Source organism: Lampris incognitus, chromosome 8 (genome assembly GCF_029633865.1).
Source record: "Lampris incognitus isolate fLamInc1 chromosome 8, fLamInc1.hap2, whole genome shotgun sequence".
Taxonomy (NCBI): Eukaryota; Metazoa; Chordata; class Actinopteri; order Lampriformes; family Lampridae; genus Lampris; species Lampris incognitus.
In genome coordinates, this window is record NC_079218.1 from 32,228,515 (window position 1) to 32,252,103 (window position 23,589).

General features: G+C 42.7%; 1 protein-coding gene across 1 annotated transcript in view; it reads right to left on the reverse strand.

Annotated features, from left to right (window-relative positions):
* The window catches only part of pcf11 (PCF11 cleavage and polyadenylation factor subunit), a 35,792-nt gene extending 12,953 nt beyond the window's left edge, over positions 1-22,839 (reverse strand). Inside the window, exons 1-12 of the mRNA XM_056284731.1 lie at positions 22,477-22,839; positions 20,144-20,269; positions 19,550-19,732; positions 18,941-19,135; positions 16,339-17,351; positions 12,853-13,027; positions 12,252-12,681; positions 11,499-11,648; positions 9,641-11,001; positions 5,757-5,823; positions 4,422-4,556; positions 209-323 (exon numbers count right to left, since the gene is read on the reverse strand). Coding sequence (XP_056140706.1) covers positions 209-323; positions 4,422-4,556; positions 5,757-5,823; positions 9,641-11,001; positions 11,499-11,648; positions 12,252-12,681; positions 12,853-13,027; positions 16,339-17,351; positions 18,941-19,135; positions 19,550-19,732; positions 20,144-20,269; positions 22,477-22,719 — 4,193 coding nt within the window. The 5' untranslated portion in view covers positions 22,720-22,839. The remainder of the gene's footprint in view (positions 1-208; positions 324-4,421; positions 4,557-5,756; positions 5,824-9,640; positions 11,002-11,498; positions 11,649-12,251; positions 12,682-12,852; positions 13,028-16,338; positions 17,352-18,940; positions 19,136-19,549; positions 19,733-20,143; positions 20,270-22,476) is intronic.
* Positions 22,840-23,589: the final 750 nt, after the last annotated feature.

The following is a 23,589-nucleotide window of genomic DNA, read 5'->3' on the forward strand; positions in this document are numbered from 1 at the left end:
CATACCCACATCCGGCTTCCCACCCGCAGACACGGCCAATTGTGTCTGTAGGGGCACCCGACCAAGCTGGAGGTAACACAGAGATTCGAACTGCTGATCCCCGTGTTGGTAGGCAACGGAATAGACTGCTTCGCTACCTGGACGCCCATACCTCACATTTCTGCATTGCACAGTCTTCAGCAGAGCACTTAAAGCTCACAATACTCACTGTTTCATGTCATCAATTATGAAGGATGTGAGGTCTGGGATTTCCTCCTCCACTTCCTGCTCCTCCTCTTCCTCCTCCTCCACCATCAACGGCGGGGGAGCTACAGTTAAAGGTTCTGGATCAAAGGCAAGATCATATAATTAATTTCAATAAGAAATCGAAATAAATTTTGAGGGGAAAAAAAAACCAAGAAATTATTTAAATTCGATAACATGCATTATTATTATTATTAATCAGTGCTGACTACTGCCTGGCACTGCTGGCATGTAAGGCCCATTCCAGTGAATAACATGTTTTCCAAACTATAAAGGTGGTCTGGAGTAGAGCCCTGCATGGGACTGTTTTTTTAGTCCCGCTCCCACTGGATTTCTACCCATTACCGCCTGCTCCCGCTAGATTTCTGACCATTACCGCCCGCACTCGCAATGTGCTTGTCCATTCCCACCCGCTCCCGCAAACATTCTGACCATTCAGGCCCGCAGAGTAGAATTCCATTAATTTTGTGTCTTCTCCCGTCCCGCAGGGAAAACACATTATTTTATTGTGTACTATTAATAAAGGGATGCATACCTGTTGGTAATAATGGAGCGAAATTACGTTCTAGTGCAGAATTACATTGATACTGGTGCATAATTACAGCTCTTCCACTGCAATAAGTACACCTATTCTAGGGCAAAATTAAACTGTACTTATTTGACTTATTATTTTAGAACCTATGTTGTTTGTTTGGCAGAGTTGAAGATGCTAAGATTTTCACTGGGAGTGACGAAGAAGGACAGGATTAGGAATGATTATATTAGAGGGACCGCTCAAGTTGGACGGTTTGGAGACAAAGCAAGACAGGCAACATTGAGATGGCTTGGACATGTGTGGAGGGATGCTGGGTATACTGGGAGAAGGATGCTGAATATGGAGCTGCCAGGGAAGAGGAAAAGAGGAAGGCCAAAGAGGAGGTTTATGGATGTGGTGAGGGAAGACATGCAGGTGACTAGTGTGACAGAAGAAGATGCAGAAGACAGGAAGAAATGGAAATGGATGATCCGCTGTGGCGACCGCTAACGGGAGCAGCCAAAAGTAGTAGTAGTAGTAGTTGTTTGTTTGTTTGTTTTGCTGAGGTTTTTTTACATTTCCCTGTGTCTTCTAACACACTGATCAGGAGTAGCGCTCCTCTATTCTGTTCTCCTCCTCTGCATTCATACATGACACATTGATCTATCAAACATATTGCACCATCAAATGTAACTGAAAAACGAATTGACTGCTTTGCAACAAAGTTTTTTATTTAGCTGATAAAAAAATAAAGAAATAAATAAAGAAATATAAATAAGGGCAGCAACTATGTTGGCTCCATGGTCAATGACAAACACAAAACGGCCTACTAGCAGTGAGGCGTCTGTTCCAAACATACGGAGTTTCCTAACCAGCAGATTCCTGATGTTCTCTCCTGTTTTTGGCACACCACCTTCAAAGGGAACCGCAAACAACACCCTTGAAACAAGACTGAAATCGTTTGTGTAATGGATGGTGCTGGATATGAATGACGTTTTTTGGTAATCCTCAGTCCATATATCTGTTGTGACGGCACATCCATATGTTTCGATGATGGGCTTTATCTCCGTTGCCACGGACGCCTGCAGTGCCTGAGCTCTCTGCTCCACACATCTGGATACAGTGGTTGGGTGAGGCAAAACATCTTTTACATCAAATTTGCCATATTTAGCGGCTACATTCACAACGTCTTGAACTTTGTCAACAAAGCCTTTCCCGGCAACGAAGTCGTACGGCCAAATGTCTCTACAGCAAAGTGCAACACATTTCTCGATTATATTTTGTTTAATATGTGCAGGGAGAAGTGCTTTATCTTCGAAAGACAGCTTGCTCTGTCCGGGGAGAACGAAGTAGGTATGTTGCCTTAACCCAGAGGTGCCAGACTTGTGTCAGTTGTACATCAAGTTTTGCACATTTGTCGCAGCTAACAAAGTCCAGCTCTTTTCCATCTTTGTCTGTCACAACTGAGAAATTTTTCCAAATATCAGACTTCCTTGCTTTGTTCTTGTATTGTAATGCCTAACTTTATGAGTTTATTTTCATTTGTTATCTCCATCTTTCTTGCTAGTGCTAGCTTAATCACAGGACCCGCAGTTTATTTTTTGACCACCTGCTCCCGCCTGCAGCAAAGTTAAAACTGCCCGCTCCCGCGAGATTTGCATTGGGTCCCGCGGGATCCCAATCCAGTCCTCTAGTCTGGGGCCTTTGGGGTATACATTGGTGTGATTAAAAAGAGAGAAAAAAAAGAAAGAAATGGGTTTGCAATATTTTCAAAGTTTATACACTTTTTCACCAACAGTTTTCAATGACTTTTCCATGTCTTCTCGATAATTTTTAGCTTATTTCCATGACCAAAATAAATATGTTTAAGAGATGCCACTAAAGAAGACGTCCTTGCTCAGGGGCTGAATTTTGTTGTCACACTGAGGCAAATCCTGCTAGTGGAACTGATCACAGCTATGGAATCAGTAATCCGTAACAACAATATCATGGACCCAGCAGCGGATGAACTGCGGACCAGTTTCAGTTTGCCTCAACAATGCGAGGCCGCTGCCGTCCAACACCAGCAAAGACTAGAGGAATGCACTCAAGACTCACAGTAAGGACAAGAACATCAACATCCTTCCGGCAGACAAAGGCAGATGCACCGTTTTATTAAACCAGAGAGACAATCATCAGAAAGTTATGGCGTTACTTAGCAACATGCATACTTATGAGCCCCTGAAACGAGATCCAGGTAGTGGTTACAAGAAAAGGGTGATAGACTGTCTGAACCTGTTAGAATAGGACAATGCTATTAACAGATTTTTGTACCACAGATTATACCCAGGGGAAGCTATGTGTGCTATGGGTTCCCCAGTTTCACCTTTAATGGCCAACTTGTATATATGGAGGAAGTGGGAAAAGGGGGCTCTGATGTCCTATTCAGGGACACCACCTAGCCATTGGTTCAGATTTGTGGACGACACCTGGGTTAAAATTAAATCTCAGGATGTACCACATTTCACTGATCACATTAACCACAACCACATCAAGTTCGCCAGGGAGGATGTGAAAAATTACAGATTAGCCTTCTTAGACTATGAAACTGCAGTTTGGTGGTGGGGACATTTGATTGTTGATGTTTATCGTAAACAAACACATACAGATCAGTACGTAAGGTTTGAGTTGCATCATCCACTGGAGCACAAACTAGGAGTCATCAGGACGCTGTACCACCAAGCTGACAACGTCCCCACTGATCCAGCGGCCGGGGAAGGGGAGAAATCCCACATTAAACAGGCCCTGGTTAAGTGTGGTTATCCTAACTGGGCATTTGTCAAAGCCAGAAAGACACCCCAACAGTGCACCAGCTGATCAAAGAGAGGAGAAGGACAACAGCTGCCTAAGCATAAACCAGTGGTGATTCTGTATGTGGCGAGAGTGTAGAAACAGTTGAGATGTGTATTTTCCAAACACCAAAACATGCTGCAACATAAATTGGTTCACCCTAAGGATGGGGTCCCCCGGCATAAACAGACCAATATATTGTCTGCTGTTACGTGCCAGGAGGATTGCCGTGACTTGTATATTGGCAAAACCAAACAGACGCTGGGCAAGAGGATGGCCCAACACAGAAGAGCTAACGCATCAGGCCAGGACTCCACAGTCTACACCCATCTACAGGCCAGTCGCCACTCTTTCAAGGATGAGAATGTGTGCATCCTTGATAGGGAGAAACGCTGGTTTGAATCAGGAGTCAAAGAGGCCATCTATGTTAACAGGGAACAACCATCTCTGAACTGAGGGGGAGGTAAGAGTACATCTTTTGCAATCTTACAATGCTGTGATTGCAACTATTCACCAATCATCTGTGAATAGTACACATGGCCATTGTAACTCTAATTAATGGTCACGTCAATTTCTATTTGAAACTATTAGTTTTTGGTTGTTATGCCACTGTGCTATTTTTAACGGTGGGAATACCTGCAGTCAGTTGAGACTGAAAAAGTTAATGAGTGATGAGACGTTTCTTTCAATAAACATTGTGTCCAGATGAACTGATTCAACATTCTGTGACGTGTATGTAGGACACGCAGGCAATGAAAACCAACTTCCACAAAACAGACAGTAAATGACAGCGTTGTCATATTCAGGCTGAAAGCCGTACGGGAGAATGGTTCACCTGTGTCCACTGAGGTGGTGGGTTCTGGCTGGGAGGGTTTGGAGCCAGGAATTATACCAGTGGAAATGAGCTTGGACAGCAGGTCATTTACATCCACCTGGCCAAAGTGGCTCTCTGGAGGGTTGAACTGGGGCGCTACAGGGGGAACACAAACCATACACCACTTAGTAAAAGTATCCATTTCAATGGGACAGTACATGGGGAGTACATTTACATTGAAAATAATAATCTTAAGAAATGACTTTAGCGTACAGAGGGAAAAAACAAGAAAAACAACATCAAAGTGGCAGCAATAGCAATTATTAGCTGCTAAGAAAAATCAAAGATTCATGTATCATATCAGATATTACTGGTACACTGAAGCCCACATGAACTTTTTTGTAATTCCCTCCCTACTTTTGCCCAACACCAGCTGTCTGAATTAATATAGCCATATCTTAAATATTGAGCATTATGCATTTGTTTGAATCGGTGTAGCGTCACACCCCTTATGGCTATAAATTGACAGGAAACCTCTGATTAAGCAATTTAACCACATCTTTGATCTTTTACAACAGTTGTTAATATTAACTGAAATTTCAGGGTTCAGACTCTTGTTCTGGAATACATTTCCATTGATTTTACAAGGACATTTTCCATTACTTTTACTTGGAGATTAATGACAGCTGTTACTCATGGAAGGTCATATTATTCAGTATCAACTATCAGTGGAAGCCTTACTACAACCCCTACAAATGAAAAGACAGACTGACTGACTAACACATACACACAATCAATTCCACAAACAATAGATCAATGAGATTTACTGTAATATCTCCATGTTTAACATTACATTTTTCACTAAGTTTGGAACAAATATGTTGAACTTGGGATATGTGTATCATTACCACCCAGCATCACAAAAACGCCAGATGTCTCTAAATAGAATGTCTAAAGTTTGGCTGGTCATTGAACATACCCCCCCCCCCAAATTGCAAGCACGGATGTGCAATCACAACCGCTAAAAATATGCAATCTCAGCTAAAAAAGCATTAAATTCAACAAAAAGATGTTCAGAAAACTGTACCATCCCTTTGTGCTTACCTGTTCTATCATTCTTAAATACATGTTTCACTTTGTAATACATGTTTTTCAGAGCATTAAGACCTTCATAGCCATAAGACATGGTTGAGAGTTAGTACTGGGGTAACCAGCTTTTTCAGATGGACATGCTATACGTATTGTGTGTATGTGTGTGTGTGTGTGTGAGTGAGTGAGTGAGGGAGGGAGTGAGGGAGTGAAGTAAGTGAGAGAAAGCATAAGAGAATGAGAGCGAAAGAAAAGGCAAGCACTGACCTGGTTGATTGTAAGGCACTGGGTTCTGTGGCAGGAAGGGCTGCGCAAGGTTAGGCATCATGTTGACCTGGAAAATATGCAAAGAAAAAAAAAATCAAAGAGGTGAGGTTAGAAAGGCTAGAAACACAACACGGTTACGAACAAAGATCCCATTTAGACTTGGTATTTTATGTGACTTGTGTGTAGCTTGTATTCTAATGTGACTTTATGCACAGTGCATTTACATCTGTTAAAATGTATTGGTTAGCCAGACAGAAAGAAATCTGAGTGCCCCCTCCTTGCTCTTTAATGCAATTAAAATTAGGTGCTTTTGCATGGGAGTCAAAGGGTGCGAGGCTAGGGGTTCCCAGTAAAAAGTCAGGAGCAAATGAACATTTCTGTAGTGACTTCTATGTAGTTATTTTTCAGAAATATTTCTTTTTGAGTTCAAATTAAGTATTTTTTTGTAAATTCTATTCTGTGTAGCCATTTCTCATATGCAGACACACATTAACCTAAATGTCTTAATGTCTTTATGCGTGCTGAATAATCCAAGTAAGAAAATAAAATAAAATTGAATCAGTTCATCTGGATACAACGTTTATTGACAAGATACGTTTCATCACTCATCTAATGCCCCCCTTTCCACTACATGGTACCGGCTCCTCTCGCCTCAACAATTTCGTTTTCCATTACTGGAAAGTACCAGCATTTTGGTAATTGTTACCACTTTTCTGGTACCACCTTTGTCATAAGGTTCCAAAAAAAACTGGAGCGAGTACCAAATTGAGTCCAGCCGGTACCGAATTACCGAATTGAGTCCAGCCGGTACAATGTAGTGGAAAAGGGGCATAAGTGACCTCCTCAGTCTAAACTGACTGCAGTAATCCCCACCCTTATAAACAACACATGACAACTGAAACATGACGACTGAAACCAACGATCAGTTTCATATGCAAATATGGGCGTGACCAATAACTAGAGTTTCAATGGCCAGAGGATTTGGGAATGTTTGCAATCACAGCATTGTAAGATTGTGAAAGAACATTGGGCAAGCTAAACGGATACTGGCCAGGAGAATGGCACGGCACAGGAGAGCTGGCATGTTGGGCCGGGACTCCGCAGTCTGCACCCATCGGCAGGCCAGTGGCCACTCTTTCAGGGATGAAGATGTGCGCATCCTTGATGGGGAGGAACACTGGTTTGAACGGGGAGTCAAAGAGGCCGTCTATGTGAAGAGGGAACGATCATCCCTGAACCAACGGGGTGACCTAAGAGTACATCTGTCGGATGGGCGGGAGGATGGGTCTTACCATTTTTGATATGCAAGAATGTTTGTTGTTACGCATCTATGACACAGTGTCCTTGTTATGGTTCATTTACTTTAATAAAGATTAACACTAGAACGACCAAGGCCATCATTTTGACAGTTTTGGATTTACAGTTTAATAACGTTGTGAAAGAAAAAAGGATACGGACCTGCCGCTCCCTGAATGCTCCAGAATGGCATATATTTGCATTAAAATGAGTTTTAGATCAATTGCAAAAAAAAAGTTATCATAAGATCTACCTAAAATGACTACGCGTAATTTGTGCGTCATCATGCACATCATGTCACTATTTATGAGGTGTGTTGGTTGCATCATTTCCTTCCCGAAGCTCATTTCTCTGTCCTAGAAACACACTAGCATTCTCCAGTGCAGAGTAATAGTCTAAACTTGATTTCTGATTATTACCAACATGGCTGGGTACAGCCGCTGTTTCAGACGCACCATGACTATCACCAACACGTTGCAGTATTTGCAGGCGTTGGACAGCGGTGATTTTAAATTGTTTGAAAAAAAAATATTAAAAGTTGTTAAAATGTTCATTTTGGTGTCAGTTGTTTCTCAACAGACATACTAACATATGTAATGCATTAATATCTCAATTGGGTATTTATCTTGACAGAATATAGAGTTTAAAAACCGGCAGTCATTTTTACTGCCCATGATCGTTTTAAAAATGTGTTTTCCTTTTTCTTTTTCCAGGTAGTATTTTCACTTTTTCAATTTTGCTATTCAAGTTCAACCATGTCTCTCTGAAGTTTAAATTGATTAAAAATATTAGTATAAATGTTAAAATGTTAATTTTGGTGTCAATCGTTTCCTAACAGACATACTAACATACTATGCAATGCATTAATATCTCAATTGGGTATTTATCTTGAAATGTAAGAAATGGAAACGGACGATCCGCTGTGGCGACCCCTAACAGGAGCAGCCAAAGTAGTAGTAGTAGTAGCAGTAGTAGTAGTGGGTATTTATCTTGACAGAATAGAGTTCAAAAACCAGTACGATGTTCAAAAACCGGCCATGGTTGTTTTAGGAATATGTGTTTTCCTTCTTTCTTTCTTGTTTTTTTCCAGGTAATATTTTCACTTTTTCAATTTTGTTATTCAAGTTCGACCATGTGTCTCTGAAGAGTTTTGTTTAAAAATAGTATTATCTATATCTACTGCTATCACTTTCAGCTGCTCCCATTAGGGGTCGCCACAGTGGATCATCTGTTTCCATCTCTTCCTGTCCTATGCATCTTCCTCTGTCACACCAGCCGCCTGCATGTTCTCTCTCGCCAGTCGCCACATCCATAAACCTCCCTCTTTGGCCTTCATCTTTTCCTCTTCCCTGGCAGCTCCATATTCAGCATCCTTCCCCCAATATACCCAGCATCTCTCCTCCACACATGTCCAAGCCATCTCAATCTTGCCTCTCTTGCTTTGTCTCCAAACTGTCCAACCTGAACTGTCCCTCTAATATACTCATTCCTAATCCTGTCCTTCTTCATCACTCCCAATGAAAATCTTAGCATCTTCAACTCTGTCACCACCAGTGTTAAAACAGTATTATAGTTGTTAAAATGTTAATTTTGGTGTCAGTCGTTTCCTAACAGAAATACTAACATATGCAGCAATGCAATAATATTTCAATTGGGTATTTATCTTTACAGAATATAGAGTTTGAAAACCAGCGGTCATTTTGACCGCCCATGGTCATTTTAGATAAAAGTGAAATCCCGGTCATTCTAGTGTTAAACATGACAATTAACTATAGTCTTTTGTTGTCATTTGATAACTTAATAAATAAATAAAAAATAAATGGTGTAGGGGCAAGTAAAAATTGACTTTGGGCAAGTTGATTTCTGACCCACCTGCCCGATCGGGCAAGTGGAAAAAAAACATCAACCCTAACTCTGTAATAGGGTCCGACACTGGAAATTTGTTGGTGACAACAAAATCACGTCAAAATCGGGCTGAAATCGTGTTGTCTGATCCCCACATTACTCCCCTCTGATCCCATCACTGTGGAAAATCATTGCCAAGCAGGATTATCAAACAGCCACAACTCAACAGCCTGCACTGCACTACTTTTCACTGAACAACATTCAGCGGATTGAGCTATCAGTGTATGCCCTCTGAACCCAAACGTTAGCCTACCTGCACTATATTGGCTCAGTACCTACTGCTATCTTATATCTGTGCTGTGACAGTATATGAGAATACATTTTGTTCAATAGCCCAAGTGTCAATGCCCCCCCCCCCGAAACACACACACACAAGGAATGCCAGCCTTAGAAACAGAAATGACTAATAAAATCAGTGTGCTAGCTGCAGGGTTATAGAAGGGCGGGCCGGCTGGCTGGTTAAAGGAAGGCCCTGGCTGCATGGGGAAGTTGCCTCCTCCCCGTGGCAGGTTCTGCTGTGCATGGAAAGGGAGTTGGCCTCCAGAATACTGCGAGTTCATTGGTTCAGACAATCCCTAATTAGCAAATAGCAGAAAATGTGCGATATCAAATGTGACAATATCACAAGTGCTCAATATGTATGCCTGCCTTATTTCAGTTGACTGAATGAATGGAAGACTTACCGGCTGTTGCATGTTTCCAGCAGGGGGAGCTGCAGGGTTATAGAAGGGCGGGCCGGCTGGCTGGTTAAAGGAAGGCCCTGGCTGCATGGGGAAGTTGCCTCCTCCCCGTGGCAGGTTCTGCTGTGCATGGAAAGGGAGTTGGCCTCCAGAATACTGCGAGTTCATTGGTTCAGAGAATCCCTGGTTGGCCATTGTGAAGTTCTGCTGGGGTGGGCCAGAATTATCGTAGACAGTTGGGCCTAAAGGCCGCATGGGAGGCTGGATGTTATGTGTTGGACCAAACCTTGGGGGGACCTGCTGTCCCTGGGGGCAGTCAAAGCGTGGAGCTATGTTGGGCACATCATACCTTGGACCAGGATGGCCTGGCCCATCAAACCTCATAGGAACAGGACCTTCAAAACGTGCCGGACCCATTTGGTTCAGAGGACCATCAAAGCGTATTGGACCCTGCTGCTGGAAACCCATGGGGCCAGGTCCAGGTACCATGTTGTTGTCAAACCTTCGAGGTTCATCAAAGCACTGCAGCGGGCCCTCAAAGTGCACAGGGCCAGACCCCTTTCCATCAAACCTCACTGATGGTTGCTGACCAATGGGGCCTTCAAACATCCCTGTGCCCTGAGAATGGGGTGCGCCTTCAAACCTCCCCATACCATCCCCACTTCTGATTGGACCATGAGACACAGGTGGGCCATCATAGCGACTGGGCCCATCAAACCGCTCTGGAATATTGTGTAGGGTTGGTCCAGAACCATCAAACCTGCCTGGTCCCTGGTGATGGGGCCCATCATATCGAGACGTGTCTTCATATCGCCCAGATGGACCGCTGTTCTCAAATTGCCCGGGATGGGGTCGGGATGGGCCTATGTGACCGGGTCCATCGTACCTTGAGGGAGGATGGCCTCCTTCGTGAGGTGGCGTGTGGGCTGGGGAGTCACTGTGGTGTCGTACAGACGAGAGTGGGCCTCTTGCCGGGGCTTTTAGGATCGACCTGGCCAGAGCAGGAGGGTGAGAAGGAGGCGGGATGTCCAGAGGCCCGTCGTCAGAGTGCTCGCTGTTAGGGCTCTCGAACCGCGGTACAGGGCTCATTTCCGCTGCGTCTACCTGGTGCAGTGGGGAGAGACGTTCACGCTCATATCCCCCTCCTGGGGAACAGCGGACTGGAGCATCCAGACCCACTGGGCTGGAGCAGTTCCTGTGAATTACCGTGGCCGATGGAGGCTGGCGCTCCTGCCTGCGAGGATCATTGTGCCGCGAGTCAGGGTGAGAGCTGTACCGCCTAGGAGCATCATAACTACTCTTCTGCTCTTCTCGCTCATCATAGCGCTGTCGCTCCGTCAGCGGAGAGTTCCACTCTCTCTCACCTAAATGATTTAAGAGAATAATTGAAATGACACTATTATCTTTTTTCCTCCTGTCTTTGTACTGTGATATTTGAATGTAATGAGGATGAGTTTGAATAGTGTTGGCATTTAATACACATCCAGAGAATTCCTGTAATCCTTAAAACTTTTTTAGCGTTCTAGTGTTGCTTTAATGATATATCCCTACACTAATTTCTTTTTGTTTAGATCATTTTTCTGTTTTATTTTGGTATCTGAAAATATCTGTATGGGAACTTTAGGATAGCAGAATCATTACATTTTGAAAATTTTCACCCTTAATTTTACCCACTCCCCCTTTCTTAGGCCGCTTTATTTGAAGCTCTCTTGTTCTCTTATTTAAATGTAGAGTACACTGTTGGCTTTTATTTTATGATCAAAGCACATTGTAAACATGTAGCAGCAGCAGTATTACTAATGGTAATTTAAGTAGCAGCAGTAGTTCTAAAATTTTTAAAAAAAAAACCTTGCCGACTTACTGGACTCTCTGGGATCAGCTCTTCTCCTGAAGCGGAGACCCGGTAAAGACTTGAGCGTGGGGAACTCCTTGCCATGGTTATACTCCTCAATCATGGGAGTCTGAGGCTGCTGGGCTGACTGTTCCTCACGCTCCTTGCTATGCCTCTCCCCTGGAAGTGGAAACAAGCTTTTACTGGGAATTGTCAGGTACCTCCCAATTTCATATTATGTTTTGGTGGCGATTTGATACATGTTGTTTTTTTGTTTTTTTTTTTCAAATATTACCATTCATAAATTTCAATTTCAAGAGTCAGATATAGAAGCAATTACCGCAACCCTCTTTACAGCATCTGCCAACTGAGGTTCAACCTTGACAATTTAGGGTATATGTTGTGATTTTTAAATTGTCAAGGCTTAATGTTGTCATTTTGCACAGAATCATTTTTTCCCCCCATACTCTTAGGTTTTGTCCACCAGTACCACTTTGTGTGACTCAATGGGAAATGTTTACTGCCCACCAGCCACAGACACTTACTAATGCTATTTACTATGTTTGAAGAAAGAAATCAACCCCAAGTGGCAAGTGGAGAAATTACCATCAAATTACACCAACATATCTGGCAGCTTGCATGTTTTTTTCCACATTGAAGAGAGTTCTAATGATATATTTTGATTCTCTAATCTACCTGCTAGTGAAACAGTTACAGTGCTGGGTGAACTCCGAGATCTATGTGCCACTGTGGCTGGCATCAGTTTGTCCTCTATTCGCTTACCTTGCCTCTCCCTTGGTGGTCGGGTATACTTGTGGGGTGAGGGGTGCTTGGCTCCTTGCGCGCTGCCCAACTTCCCACCTTGTCCTGCCAGATCCCCTTCTTCTTTGGCATCCTCCCCCTCCCACTCTGCCCCGCTGGACCGGTGAGTAACCCGAGTCCTCTTTAGCTTGGACTTGTGTTCGTAGTACAAGAGCTCTGCTTCAGCCATCCCATCATGACTGCGGTTCTGTGGGGATGGAGGGGTGGCCAGAAGGGGTGTCTTCTTGGCAGGAAACTGCTGTTGGCTGCCACTTTCCTCCTCACTGGGGGTCTCCCATGAGTCAGAGCGCTGCTGCTTCTCCTCCTGGTACTGGAAGAGCTGATTGATTTGGTGTGCTACGCCCAAAAAGTCCTCCTGAGAGAGCTCCCCACTCTCCAGTCGCTTATTGGCCTGAAGACAGCGAGGAAAAAGAAGAATGAGGAGAGAGAGTACGAAGGATTAGCAAGGAAGGGGTAAAAAGAGAGACCAATTTTAAAAGATTACGTCAGAAATCATGACACATAAAAGGTAACTGATATACTTGGTTTGCTTCAATACAAAAGTTAAATGATCTGGACCAACCCGCCGGAGCAGGTCCCTCTTGTTTGCAGAATTGAGGACGTCTGGTATCTGCAGATTTGCGTCAGCGCTGAGGCGATGTTTGGGGGTTCGAGGCATCGGAGGCCTCTGTGCATTGTTGTATGGCTTATGTCTCTGAGGACCAGAGTTCCTGTGGGAGTCTTCTGACGGCTTCAAGCTAAGGGCAACGGAAAACCTTGGTTGTTACAAGGCCAATTTAAAAGTTCACGCACCTTATCTGTAATACTCATCTTACAATGAGTGACTAGGTCGAGGGGGGTTGGTGTGTGTATTGGGGGAGAGGGGTAAGCATCGTGCTCTAGGACACTTAGACAGGGGGCAAAGCTGTGAAATCTGTAACCTTTTGGTTCCAAGAAGGTGTGGCACTAAACCCTATATAGGCAATTTGCCACTCAATCCAAGTGGACTTTCAGTTTTGCCAGGCAACTTAATTCAGTTTAAAAAAAATAAATGAACATATTTGTACACTCTTCGTTAGTGACAAGCTGAAATAAATATCTATCAAACAGAAAATATAAACCTTGGAATTTGGTTGCCAGCTAAAGCAATGTCAAGCTCTCTCTCATTGGAACAATTAAAATATTTTACAAACGGTTAACATTTTTACTGGATCACATCATAATGTATAGCCAAGTGTAAAAATTAAGTGGCTGTTGTTAGTTATTAATCCATTCATTCATTCATTTATCTTCAGCCACTTCTCTGGGGTCAGGTCGCGGTGGCAGCAAGCTAAATAGGGTTATGCCCCGTGTGCCCAGTTGGCTATGCCCGGTAAACCTCCAGAGGAAGGCACCCAATGCCCAAACCACCTCAACTGGTTCCTTTTGAAGGAGCAGCAGCTCTACTCTGAGCTCCCTCTGGATGTCCGAGCTCATCACCGTATCTCTAAGGCTGAGCCCTGACACCCTACGGAGGATACTCATTTCAGCCGCTTGTATCCGCAATCTCACCCTTTCGGTCACTACCCAAAGCTCATGACCATAGGTGAGGGTTGGAACGAAGATTGACTGGTAAATTGAGAGCTTTGCCTTCCGGCTCAGCTCCCTCTTCACCACAACGGTCCAGTACAACGTCCGCATTACTGCTGATGCTGCACCAATCCGCCCGTCAATCTCCCGCTCCATCCTACACTCACTCGTGAAAAAGACCCTGAGATACTTGAACTCCTTCACTTGAGGCAACAACTCATCCAACGCGGAGGGAGCAATCCACCATTTTCTGGTAGAGAACCATGGTCTCACACTTGGAGGAGCTAACTCTCATCCCAGCCATTTCACACTCAACTACAAACTGCCCCGATGAAGCCAACAAAACCACATCATCTGCAAAAGAGCAGATGCAATTCTGAGGTTCCCAAAGTGGACACACTCCTTATCTTATCCAAAGTAGTTGAATCAAGTGCAACTGGACTTCTGAGTCTTATCACTAGCCAAATCAGACTAGCTTCGTCTAGTCAGAAAGGCACAAACTCAGGAAGCCTCTTGGATGAGAGGCGAAATGTCTTCACGGATATATACCAAGTCCAGTTGCACTTGATTCAACTACTTTGGATAACCATGACCTGGATGACTGAGAACATTCACAGACACTCCTCATCTTGGCTACGCCTTCAGATCCTGTCTATGAATATATCCATACTCTGTTGTTAGTTAGAACAATAAAAATTAGAAGAGTGCACACTTGAGTGCAAATCCTCACCAGGCTTATCTCCCCTTCTCCAGGGCTCGGATTTGGTGAAAAACCATGAGGAGTATGCAGTCAATTATGGTATAAGGCTACGGTCACACATGAGCAAATGGGCAGGTGAATGCCCATCGCCTGCCAAGTCAAAATTCTTATCTTGTCACGTTGAATGTGGTCAGTGCAAGATGTGATGCCAAGTGCGGTCAACCACACACACACTTCTTTGTTACTGGTTGAGGCTGCGGATTCGCCAGTCAAAGTTCATCAAAGTTGAACTCCATGCAAAGCGAAGATGCTTATTTCCTGTCACTGGAAGAATTTTTTTTTGTCCCTTCACTTTGAATAGGAGGCGAATATTCGCCAATGTTAATTTCTCACATGTGATCGTACCCTGAACTGGTTTTTCAAAAGGGTTTAAATCATCGCAATCACAAACTCCTTGATCATATAGTCACATATTTATATCATAGAGTCAAGTTAAAAAGAAAAATCTACCTAAGATTTACAAGTCTGTGGATTTGCAGCCTCCTAGGCGGACCCTTGCATGAATGCGAGCAATTTGCTAACTTGTGAAATACAATAGACTTCTCCTTTACTTTCAAGACTCATACCCGAATAGATGTTTAGTAAACCGTAGCTTTAAGTCACGCATGCTCATGGTTGACTTAAGATTGGGAAGCAACAGAGAGCAGCGCTGGTCGAGCGAGCTAGTGAATGAAGAGAGGGAGCATCGGTAGCAAGAACAAAGGTTTTTCAAAGGTTTTGAATCACCGCAACCACTAGAGGTTCTTAATCATACAGTCGTAACTGTGCAAAAAAATGTCAGGCTGATAGGCCCAGTAGTATGCGAGATTAGCCGCAGAGATAGATACACACACAAACCCATCTGCTCACGCACACGACCAAATGCAATATCCCCTCCCACGCTACTGGTGGAGATATCAAAAGGGATGGAATGCAAAACAGTAAAAGTAGTTAGAAGCATCTAATACAAATTAATGCCACACACACAAACACATTTGTTTTTACACTGGTGCATATACAAATGCAGATTACTGCTACAGACAGAGTCCTGTGAAGCGGTCCTATACTGAGGTCTGACTTCACATAGAGCTTCAATGTGCTTTCTTTTGAACATTAATCTGTGCAGGCTATCTTCTGTCTATTAATGCTGTATTTTCTTTTTTTTTGGGGGGGGGGGGATTTCCCCCCCTTTTTATCCCAAATTGTACTTGGACAAATACCCCACTCTTCCAAGCCATCCCAGTCACTGCTCCACCCGCTCTGCAGATCTAAGGAGGGCTGCAAACTACCACATGCCCCCTCCGATACATGTGGAGTGGCCAGCTGCTTCTTTTCACCTGACAGTGAGGAGTTTCACCAAGGGGAAGTAGCGCGTGGGAGGAACACGCTATTCCCCCCAGTTCCCCCTCTCCCCCGAACAGGCACCCCGACCGACCAGAGGCAGCGCTAGTGCAGAGCCCAGGACACATGCCCACAGCCAGCTTCCCCCCTGCAGACACGGCCAATTGTGTCTGTAGGGACGCCTGACCAAACGGAGGTAACACGGGGATTCGAACCGGAGATCCCCATGTTGGTAGGCAACGGAATAGACCGCCACGCCACCCGGACGTCCACAGTGCTGTATTTTCATGGGGCTGCCTTCTCAGCTATAGGCCAAAAATTTTTATTCTCGTGTATTCTTCTTTCAGCTCAAATAACTTACTTAGTAAATGAATAGTGGAATTTTGACATTTATAAATATATTTAAAAAAAAAACCTCACTGTTTGTTCTCTTCCCAGCCACTCCTCCAGCGATGTGGAGCATCTTTTGTCTCTCTGAGCTCAGCATGAGTACGGGGGGAGTGCGAGTCCCTGGATTCAGAACGTCTCTCCTCCAAAGGCCTTTTGGTCCTCTTAGGGTCTGGCTGGCTCTTTTTGAGTACCACCCTCTCTTCTCTGCCAGGCTTGCCATGCTGTGGCTCATCCACGTGGGCTAGTCTTCCTTTACTGGTCTTGTGGGAAGGAGAAGGTGAGGAGGAGCTGCTCCTTGCTCTGCCCTTGGACGACCTCCTTTCCTTTCTCTTTGGAGAAGAGGTGCTAGAGGGTGAGCGGGACCTGGAGCGTGTGCGTTTTCTTGCATTGGTGCGCGCATTGCCGCCACGCCTATACTCTGCCCTATCAGCAGACTCCGAGTGGTCGTGTCGGCTCACAGAACCATTCACCAACTTCCCATCTTTGGCTAACTTCTGGGAGTCAACCGACCTCATGTTCTCTTCTTTCTCTTTCTTGTCGCTACATCTTTTCTTCTCTTTCTGTTCCTGATCTTTGGCCTCCCCTGCCTTGTCTTGCATTCGTTTCCGCAGCCTGGGATCCTTTTTGATGGCCATTGCAGTTTTGGGGGTCTCAGGCTCTGACTGCTTGATCTTACTCTGAGTAGCTTTGGGAGGCATGGGAGACAAAGACTTGGACTGCAGCTTCTCTTCTGTCGGCTCCTTCTTAGGAATCCTGGTCTTGTCCGACTTGCTGGACTTTTCTGGCAGTCGTTTGTCCAGCGTGTGAGTTGGTCCTGTGGTCCCCTGGCTGTCTTTTTTCCCGGGCAGCTCTTTTGGTAACGGGGCTACTGCAGGCCCAGCGCGATTTAAGCGAGGGTCGCGGGTGGACGGCTTGGAATCAGCCTGAGGAGGGATCCAGGGTCTGATGACAGGTCCGGACTGGCTGGCCACCTTTGGCACTACAGCAGGAGCAGCTGGGGCACTCGCTGGGGCTACTGGAGGTGTTAACACAAACCCCCCTGCCTGAAGAAACGGGGAAAATATTAATGCTCAAGTTTTACTGTAGAAAGGGATATTTGGTGACCTTTGAGTTACTAAATTGGCATTTAAGGATTTGTCAAAATTGAGTTATTCACGCAACCTTATTGTCTGACAATTTATTAATATTTTTAAGGTATTGGAAAACAGAAAACCTATGACGTTCCTCCTTTTTGCTATAGTGCATCACTGTTAAGTAAAGAATGGAGATGGTATCAACAATGAATCAAATTGGGTGTAACTGGAATCTGACATGAAACCTCAAAACTGATGATTTTATTAATGAAATGGTGAATGACATTACTGATATGTGTTAAATTCAAGCTTGGTGCTTAATATCTGCAATGAGAGGCCACATTCCGGGCTCTGACACTGATAGTGATGGGCCTGGCACATCCAGACAGATAGATAAGCACAAATTAGGGAGCAGAGTAGAAAAGGCTAAAACAACACCAAAAAAGAAAAGACCACCAGAAAGACAGACAATAACAAAGAGGGCAGCAGGAGAGAGAAAGAAAGGAGAGAGAAAGCAGTAGCTGCAAATGGTAGTGAAACTGCCCGAGGCAGCAGAAAGTGGTAGACACCAACAAAGACATCAACAGACATTTCTTTGATTTCCAGTCATGTTCCAAGCTGTGTCCGTACAAACAGGTTCCAAAATTTCTGGAAAGACCTAGGGTATTGTTTAATTAGCTTCCATAATCACCTCAGTACACAATATCACATGCATAACCCCCAGTTAAGGTGGACATTAGCAGACGAAGTGTACACACCAAACCTCTATAGCACTTTTAGAACATGAGTGTAGAATTAGTCAACTAGCCAGTGTTGGATGACTTCAAGGAATTGGATTAAAGCATGTTATGAGAAGAGATTAAATCTTTAATGTTAGTGTAATTTTTGCCTGAAGTGACCAAACATCTGAATGTGTTGAATATAATCTCTTTGCTGCACCATATTGTCCGTTTCTAAATATCATATACCAGAACTCCATTCCCTACTTACAATATTAATTTTGTGTATTACAACACCAAGAGCAAAAAAAAGAAAAGAAAATCTATTCATTTTTTTGGTTTTAGCTGATGAGACTTTTAATTCCAAGTGACAATGAGTGCTAAGGTGAAACAAATAGAAACTTCTAATACATATCTAAAAAAAATCTCAATGTTAAACAAGGATTTTGATATTGTATATTCATTATACATTTAGGGCGTTTGTTTGACCTATAACAGAACAGCCCAACATATCAGTTTAGCTATCAACAATGTGAAATCTTTACTCAATATATTGAAACCACTCTAAACAAAGATAGAACCTTATAATTCAGGGTCACTTTTTCTAAAATAGCAAGAGCACCAAAAGCTTTTTTATGCCATTTAGAAAGAACACCCCTCGTTTACAACACAGGGAGGAGACATATTAAACCTTTAAAATTGAATGAGCTTTTGTAAAAAATCTGATATAAGTTTGAGGTGTAAATTGCTCTCGTCAACCAAGGTCCCTTCAGGAAAGGTATTAAAAACCCAAGAGCCAGGAAGAGCTTTGAATGAGGCAAAGGAGCTTTTTCCTCCTACCAGCTGTGCCTTGGTTTGTTCCAGCTCCAGCTCAATCTTCTTTTGCTGGAGCTCCAGAAGCTGTTTCTGCTTTGCCAGCAGCTGCTGTCTGATAAGCTGCTCCTGGGTAAAGCCTCCCTCACTGGTGGCAGGTACAGGCTGGGCGGGAGGGGCTGCCGGCTGAGGAGTACTGGCCTTTGGAGAGGGCTCATCAGACTGGGGGGAAAAAAGTTTGTGGGAACAAAAAAAAAGTTAAGATGGCCATGAGGCAGGGGGTGAGAAAGCAATGTAGTGGGAGCAATTATAGTGCAGCTCAGGTTTTCTTGGTGAGCAACAAATTAAAAACAAACATCCAAAGAATTTAAGACTAGCCCTGAATACAAAATGTACCATCAAAATTGTTTCCCCCTGTTCTTCAAGGAACTTTCTTTTCATCTCTTTAAAAGGTCTGTTGACTAAATTCCCTTAAACGTCATAGTTTTCTTATCTGCCAAAATTGTTTTGTACAATTATCAAAATGTCAGTTAAGCGTCCAAGCTGTCAAAACAGCCAGTGGGCAAAGTTCTGAGAGATGTTAGTAAGATCACAACATCAAACATTTCTTAAAATACAATGTTAAAATATACGCACCTGTTTTAAAAACTTTGGGTTCACATGAATGCTGGCATTCACAGTAGGAGGCAATGGCTTGATGGGCCAGGCTGGGTCCAGCGAGTTTACCCGCACGTCCAGAGAATAGAGTTTCTTCAGCGGGAAAACATCATCCCATGTGGAACGCAACTTGAACAGACTCTTTCTAATGTTTTCATCCACCTACAAAGAAAGGACACTGCTTGGTCCACAGCTACATGCATGATCCCACAGCATAGCTAAATTATGAGAAACGCTTACATTTTACGCTACGTTCTACAGAGAACTAGCTATAAGTGGGATAGCGGTCAGTCTACAGCATATCTCTTAATGGGGAAATGTTAGGTCCTATAAAATACGATAAAAAAATTTAAATTAAAGTTAAAAATATTCAATACATCTACTATGACTCAACAACCTTGTACTTTTAGCAAAATGTGTGATGGATTTAAATGAGAATACAAGAGCCTCAATGTAAAACCAGGCCACACTTAAGAGGTAAAATCATAGAATGCTTGGCTTGGGGCTTTATCTCTAAAATAAAAAAGCTTAATTCAAAGCATTAAATCGCAGCAAAAAGTAAACAGTTTGTACCTTTTCAAAGACACATATAAATGAAGCGACTAGGTTTTTAGCAAACACTTCAAGGTACTCTCCTCCAACATTCTTCACTATGGAATCCACTAAGTACAAAACTGGAAGCTTCTCAGAAGATGGAGCCTGGAGCAATAGAAAACTCAACAAGTTTAGAAAACAACAGGGGTTAAAACATTTCATAACCAAGAACATCAGACATAAGTGATAGAAATAGCAAAGGGAACTTGTAGGCATGTATTACACAGCCTGTCACCTCCCTCCCAACCAAAAATTAAAAAAGAAAAGGTCTGTAAAGTGAGAAAATCATGTGATGCTCCATGTCCAAACAGGAAGTTTACATTCAGAATGTGAAAAAGATTCATGTTTTCCCCATGAAAAGTGAGAAAATCATGTGATGATCAAAGTCCAACAAATTAACTTTCAGAGAATGTTAAGATGCATGTTTTCCCCATGAAAAAAGTGCATTCCCTGTTTGGGGGGAAAAGGCTCCCTGAATCAAATCATCTTCTTGCACAGTGAGGTGCTAGGGAGGAACTTGATTCTTAACAAGGGAAAGTCCATTAAAATTATCTTCTTTGGAAATAAATGGAAGATGGAAGTGGTGGATCCAAAAAAGCATGCCCATCTTAAAAAAAAAAATCACACCTCTATTTGATGTGTTGAGGATCCAAAAATCGCTAAGGGTTGGTCTCCAGTCCTTGGAAAGCTTTTTTATTTACCTCCAAAGAGGGTTTTTGTTTTGTTTTTGTTTTGTTTTAAACACAAACCACTCTTTGTACTTTACCCTTTGAGATGACCAGTCAGTGAGTCACACTGTTTCACTCCCCTTAACACCGTTTCACCCCACTTAATACTCATTCCAAACATTTTGAAAATGATACCAATATAGTTATTTTTCTGCCTTAATAAAAAAGGTTAACCCATTTGAGATGAGGCACAGTGGGATTGTCAGCATTGTAAGTAAGCTGCAATCTGCAATTTAACTCATATACTAAAAGGCTGGAATTAAGCCTAATATTACTCTCTACAATCAAAATTCAGCATTTGTTACAACAGGTTACTCTTAATGTATTTGTACAGCTCAAAGCAACCTAACCACACAAGACCAACCAAATCCTGGCTTCTAATGAGTGATGACTGATCAGTTTGCATTACACCATTCAGGACATAGAACCAGAGTCGTACCAATAAATTACACTGGGAAATAAAAAATGACAAAAAGCACATTTCACATTTTTTATTACAAACATTTAAACCATTCATTGACATTTCATAAATTCAAATTTCACTCGTGAGTTATGGCAGAAAAAAAGTTGTCTAGCCAAGTCAGCCTGAAACCGAGAAGGATAATTCCGCCAGTAATTAAAATGAAAAAAATAATAATTTATTATTTGACGCATACTGCAATTCACTGTATGCAAGAGTGATTCTGAAGTGGCCTTATTTCTCGTGCTAATAGCAACTTTCTATGACAATCATTAACAATAGATTGGAAGGGTAACGAAGGTAGAAAACAACGATATTAAGTACGCTATCAACAAACACCACGTATTTTAACTATCATAAAGAGAGGGGTCAATGCTAAGAATACAAAGACGGACAGCTTTAAAGTTCCTAGAAGTTTTTGATTGGAGTTGTGTAAATCTAGAGGTTTAGATTCAAATTAAAATCTACAGGGAAATCCGTAAAGATATGCCGTGTGAATTTTTTTTAAAAAAAGCGAACTTTAACCCAGAACTGGAATCCAAACAGTTATCTACCGATCTAACAGAGAATTGCTTTTTCTTTTTTCGTAGTTATTACAGGAAACCAGACGCGTCAAGTCAACCTTCTCCACTGTTAGCAATGGAGCAACTACAGGATTTATTTCTTGAGTGGCGTCTACGGATTAAGATTTCGTTTCTAGATCTGGGAAGTTGAGCAAGGCTTTAAATCAACGTTGAACTCGTGCTGGATCGTAAAATGTAGGCCATTATTCAATTCAAGGGAGGAGTCTCTCCAACTACCGTGACCAAACCTTGTGTCAAAACTAACTTCACAGCAATGCGAGCCAATTTCATTACTAATAGCTATTTGAACCAATTTATCTTATTTGAAACAAACCCCCAAACCTATGCAATATGTATAATGTCTTAAAGGACACAACAAGGAATGGAATTTAAAATCGTGCAACTGAATTTGGTTACTAACTACAGCTAGCTAACATTAACCACAACGAGAATGACATGTCGTTTAACGTTAGCCGCCATTTTTATTAGTTATCGTACTCTTTTCCATCGACTATTCGACATTAAACATTTGAAATTGAAAATTCTATATTTTATAAAAACCTTGTTGATTTGTGCTTCAATTATTGCGACGATATCCTTGGCGAAATGCAGGTTTTCCTCTGCCAGAATGGTCAGCATGTTGATGTGTGGCTTGCTGTTGAAAATCAGATCTTCCAGCGAGGACTGATACTCTCGGCAGGCATCTTCTCTGGCCGCGTCGTCGTCCATTTTTGAGCTGGGAGAGCTGCCAGAATCTAGACCTTTCTTCTTGGATCGATAACCATTGATTACGGAAGAGTCCATGGAAACATTGAACCAAATTGTTTTGTCGCAACACTATTAGTAATACTTTAAATTGCTCTTGTCCGGTCGCCGCTGTTCTCTCCTTGTTCTTTTCGGGTTGGGAGAAAATGGCGACTACAAAATTGCACGCCTCTTACGTCACACACAAAAAAAATTCCAACTAACGTCAGTCTTCTCCCATTGGCTCGTTCCGGGCCCCGTTGAGCGGTAGACTCTATTTCCATTGGTTTAAAATATAACCAGTAAATAAATCAGCCAATCGCAGTCAATGTATTGCGTAATATGACTAAGTACGTTACTTCGTGAAGACTGGGACAAGGACCACTGCCATTATCGCTTACCAAGACTTTTCATTCCCAATATCACCCGGGTCTCAGAAACTGTCTCTCGACATGAAAAGTCATGAAAGGTGTATTTAAAAATGTCAAAAGTTGAACTCACAGTGATTATAAATGTCCTCATGTTAATGTTGCTGTAGCCTGTACAGAAAACTTGATAGCTTGCCAAATGTTTGACCAAAGTCAGTCCACACATTTTCTGTGGCCCATCAGAATAGTGTAATTTTTTCGATTTCACCTCCCAACCTGTAATGTTGATAAATTTTAAAACTTAACGTTGCTTTATATTTGACAATTGTTGACTAATTTGCGTGGTATGACACAATTTGAGGCTCTTGAACGCTTGACTAGATTGTTTATCTATACCGTTTGATCTTCTTTACTAATTCATCATCCAAGCTAAACGTTTTTGGAAAATAACACTGAAGGGACAGAATGTGGGGATTTCATGTACTGCGCCAGTAAAAAAATGAATACCTCTGTGAAACCTTCATATCCAACTACAATATCATGAAGGCTATCGTCCAAGGTT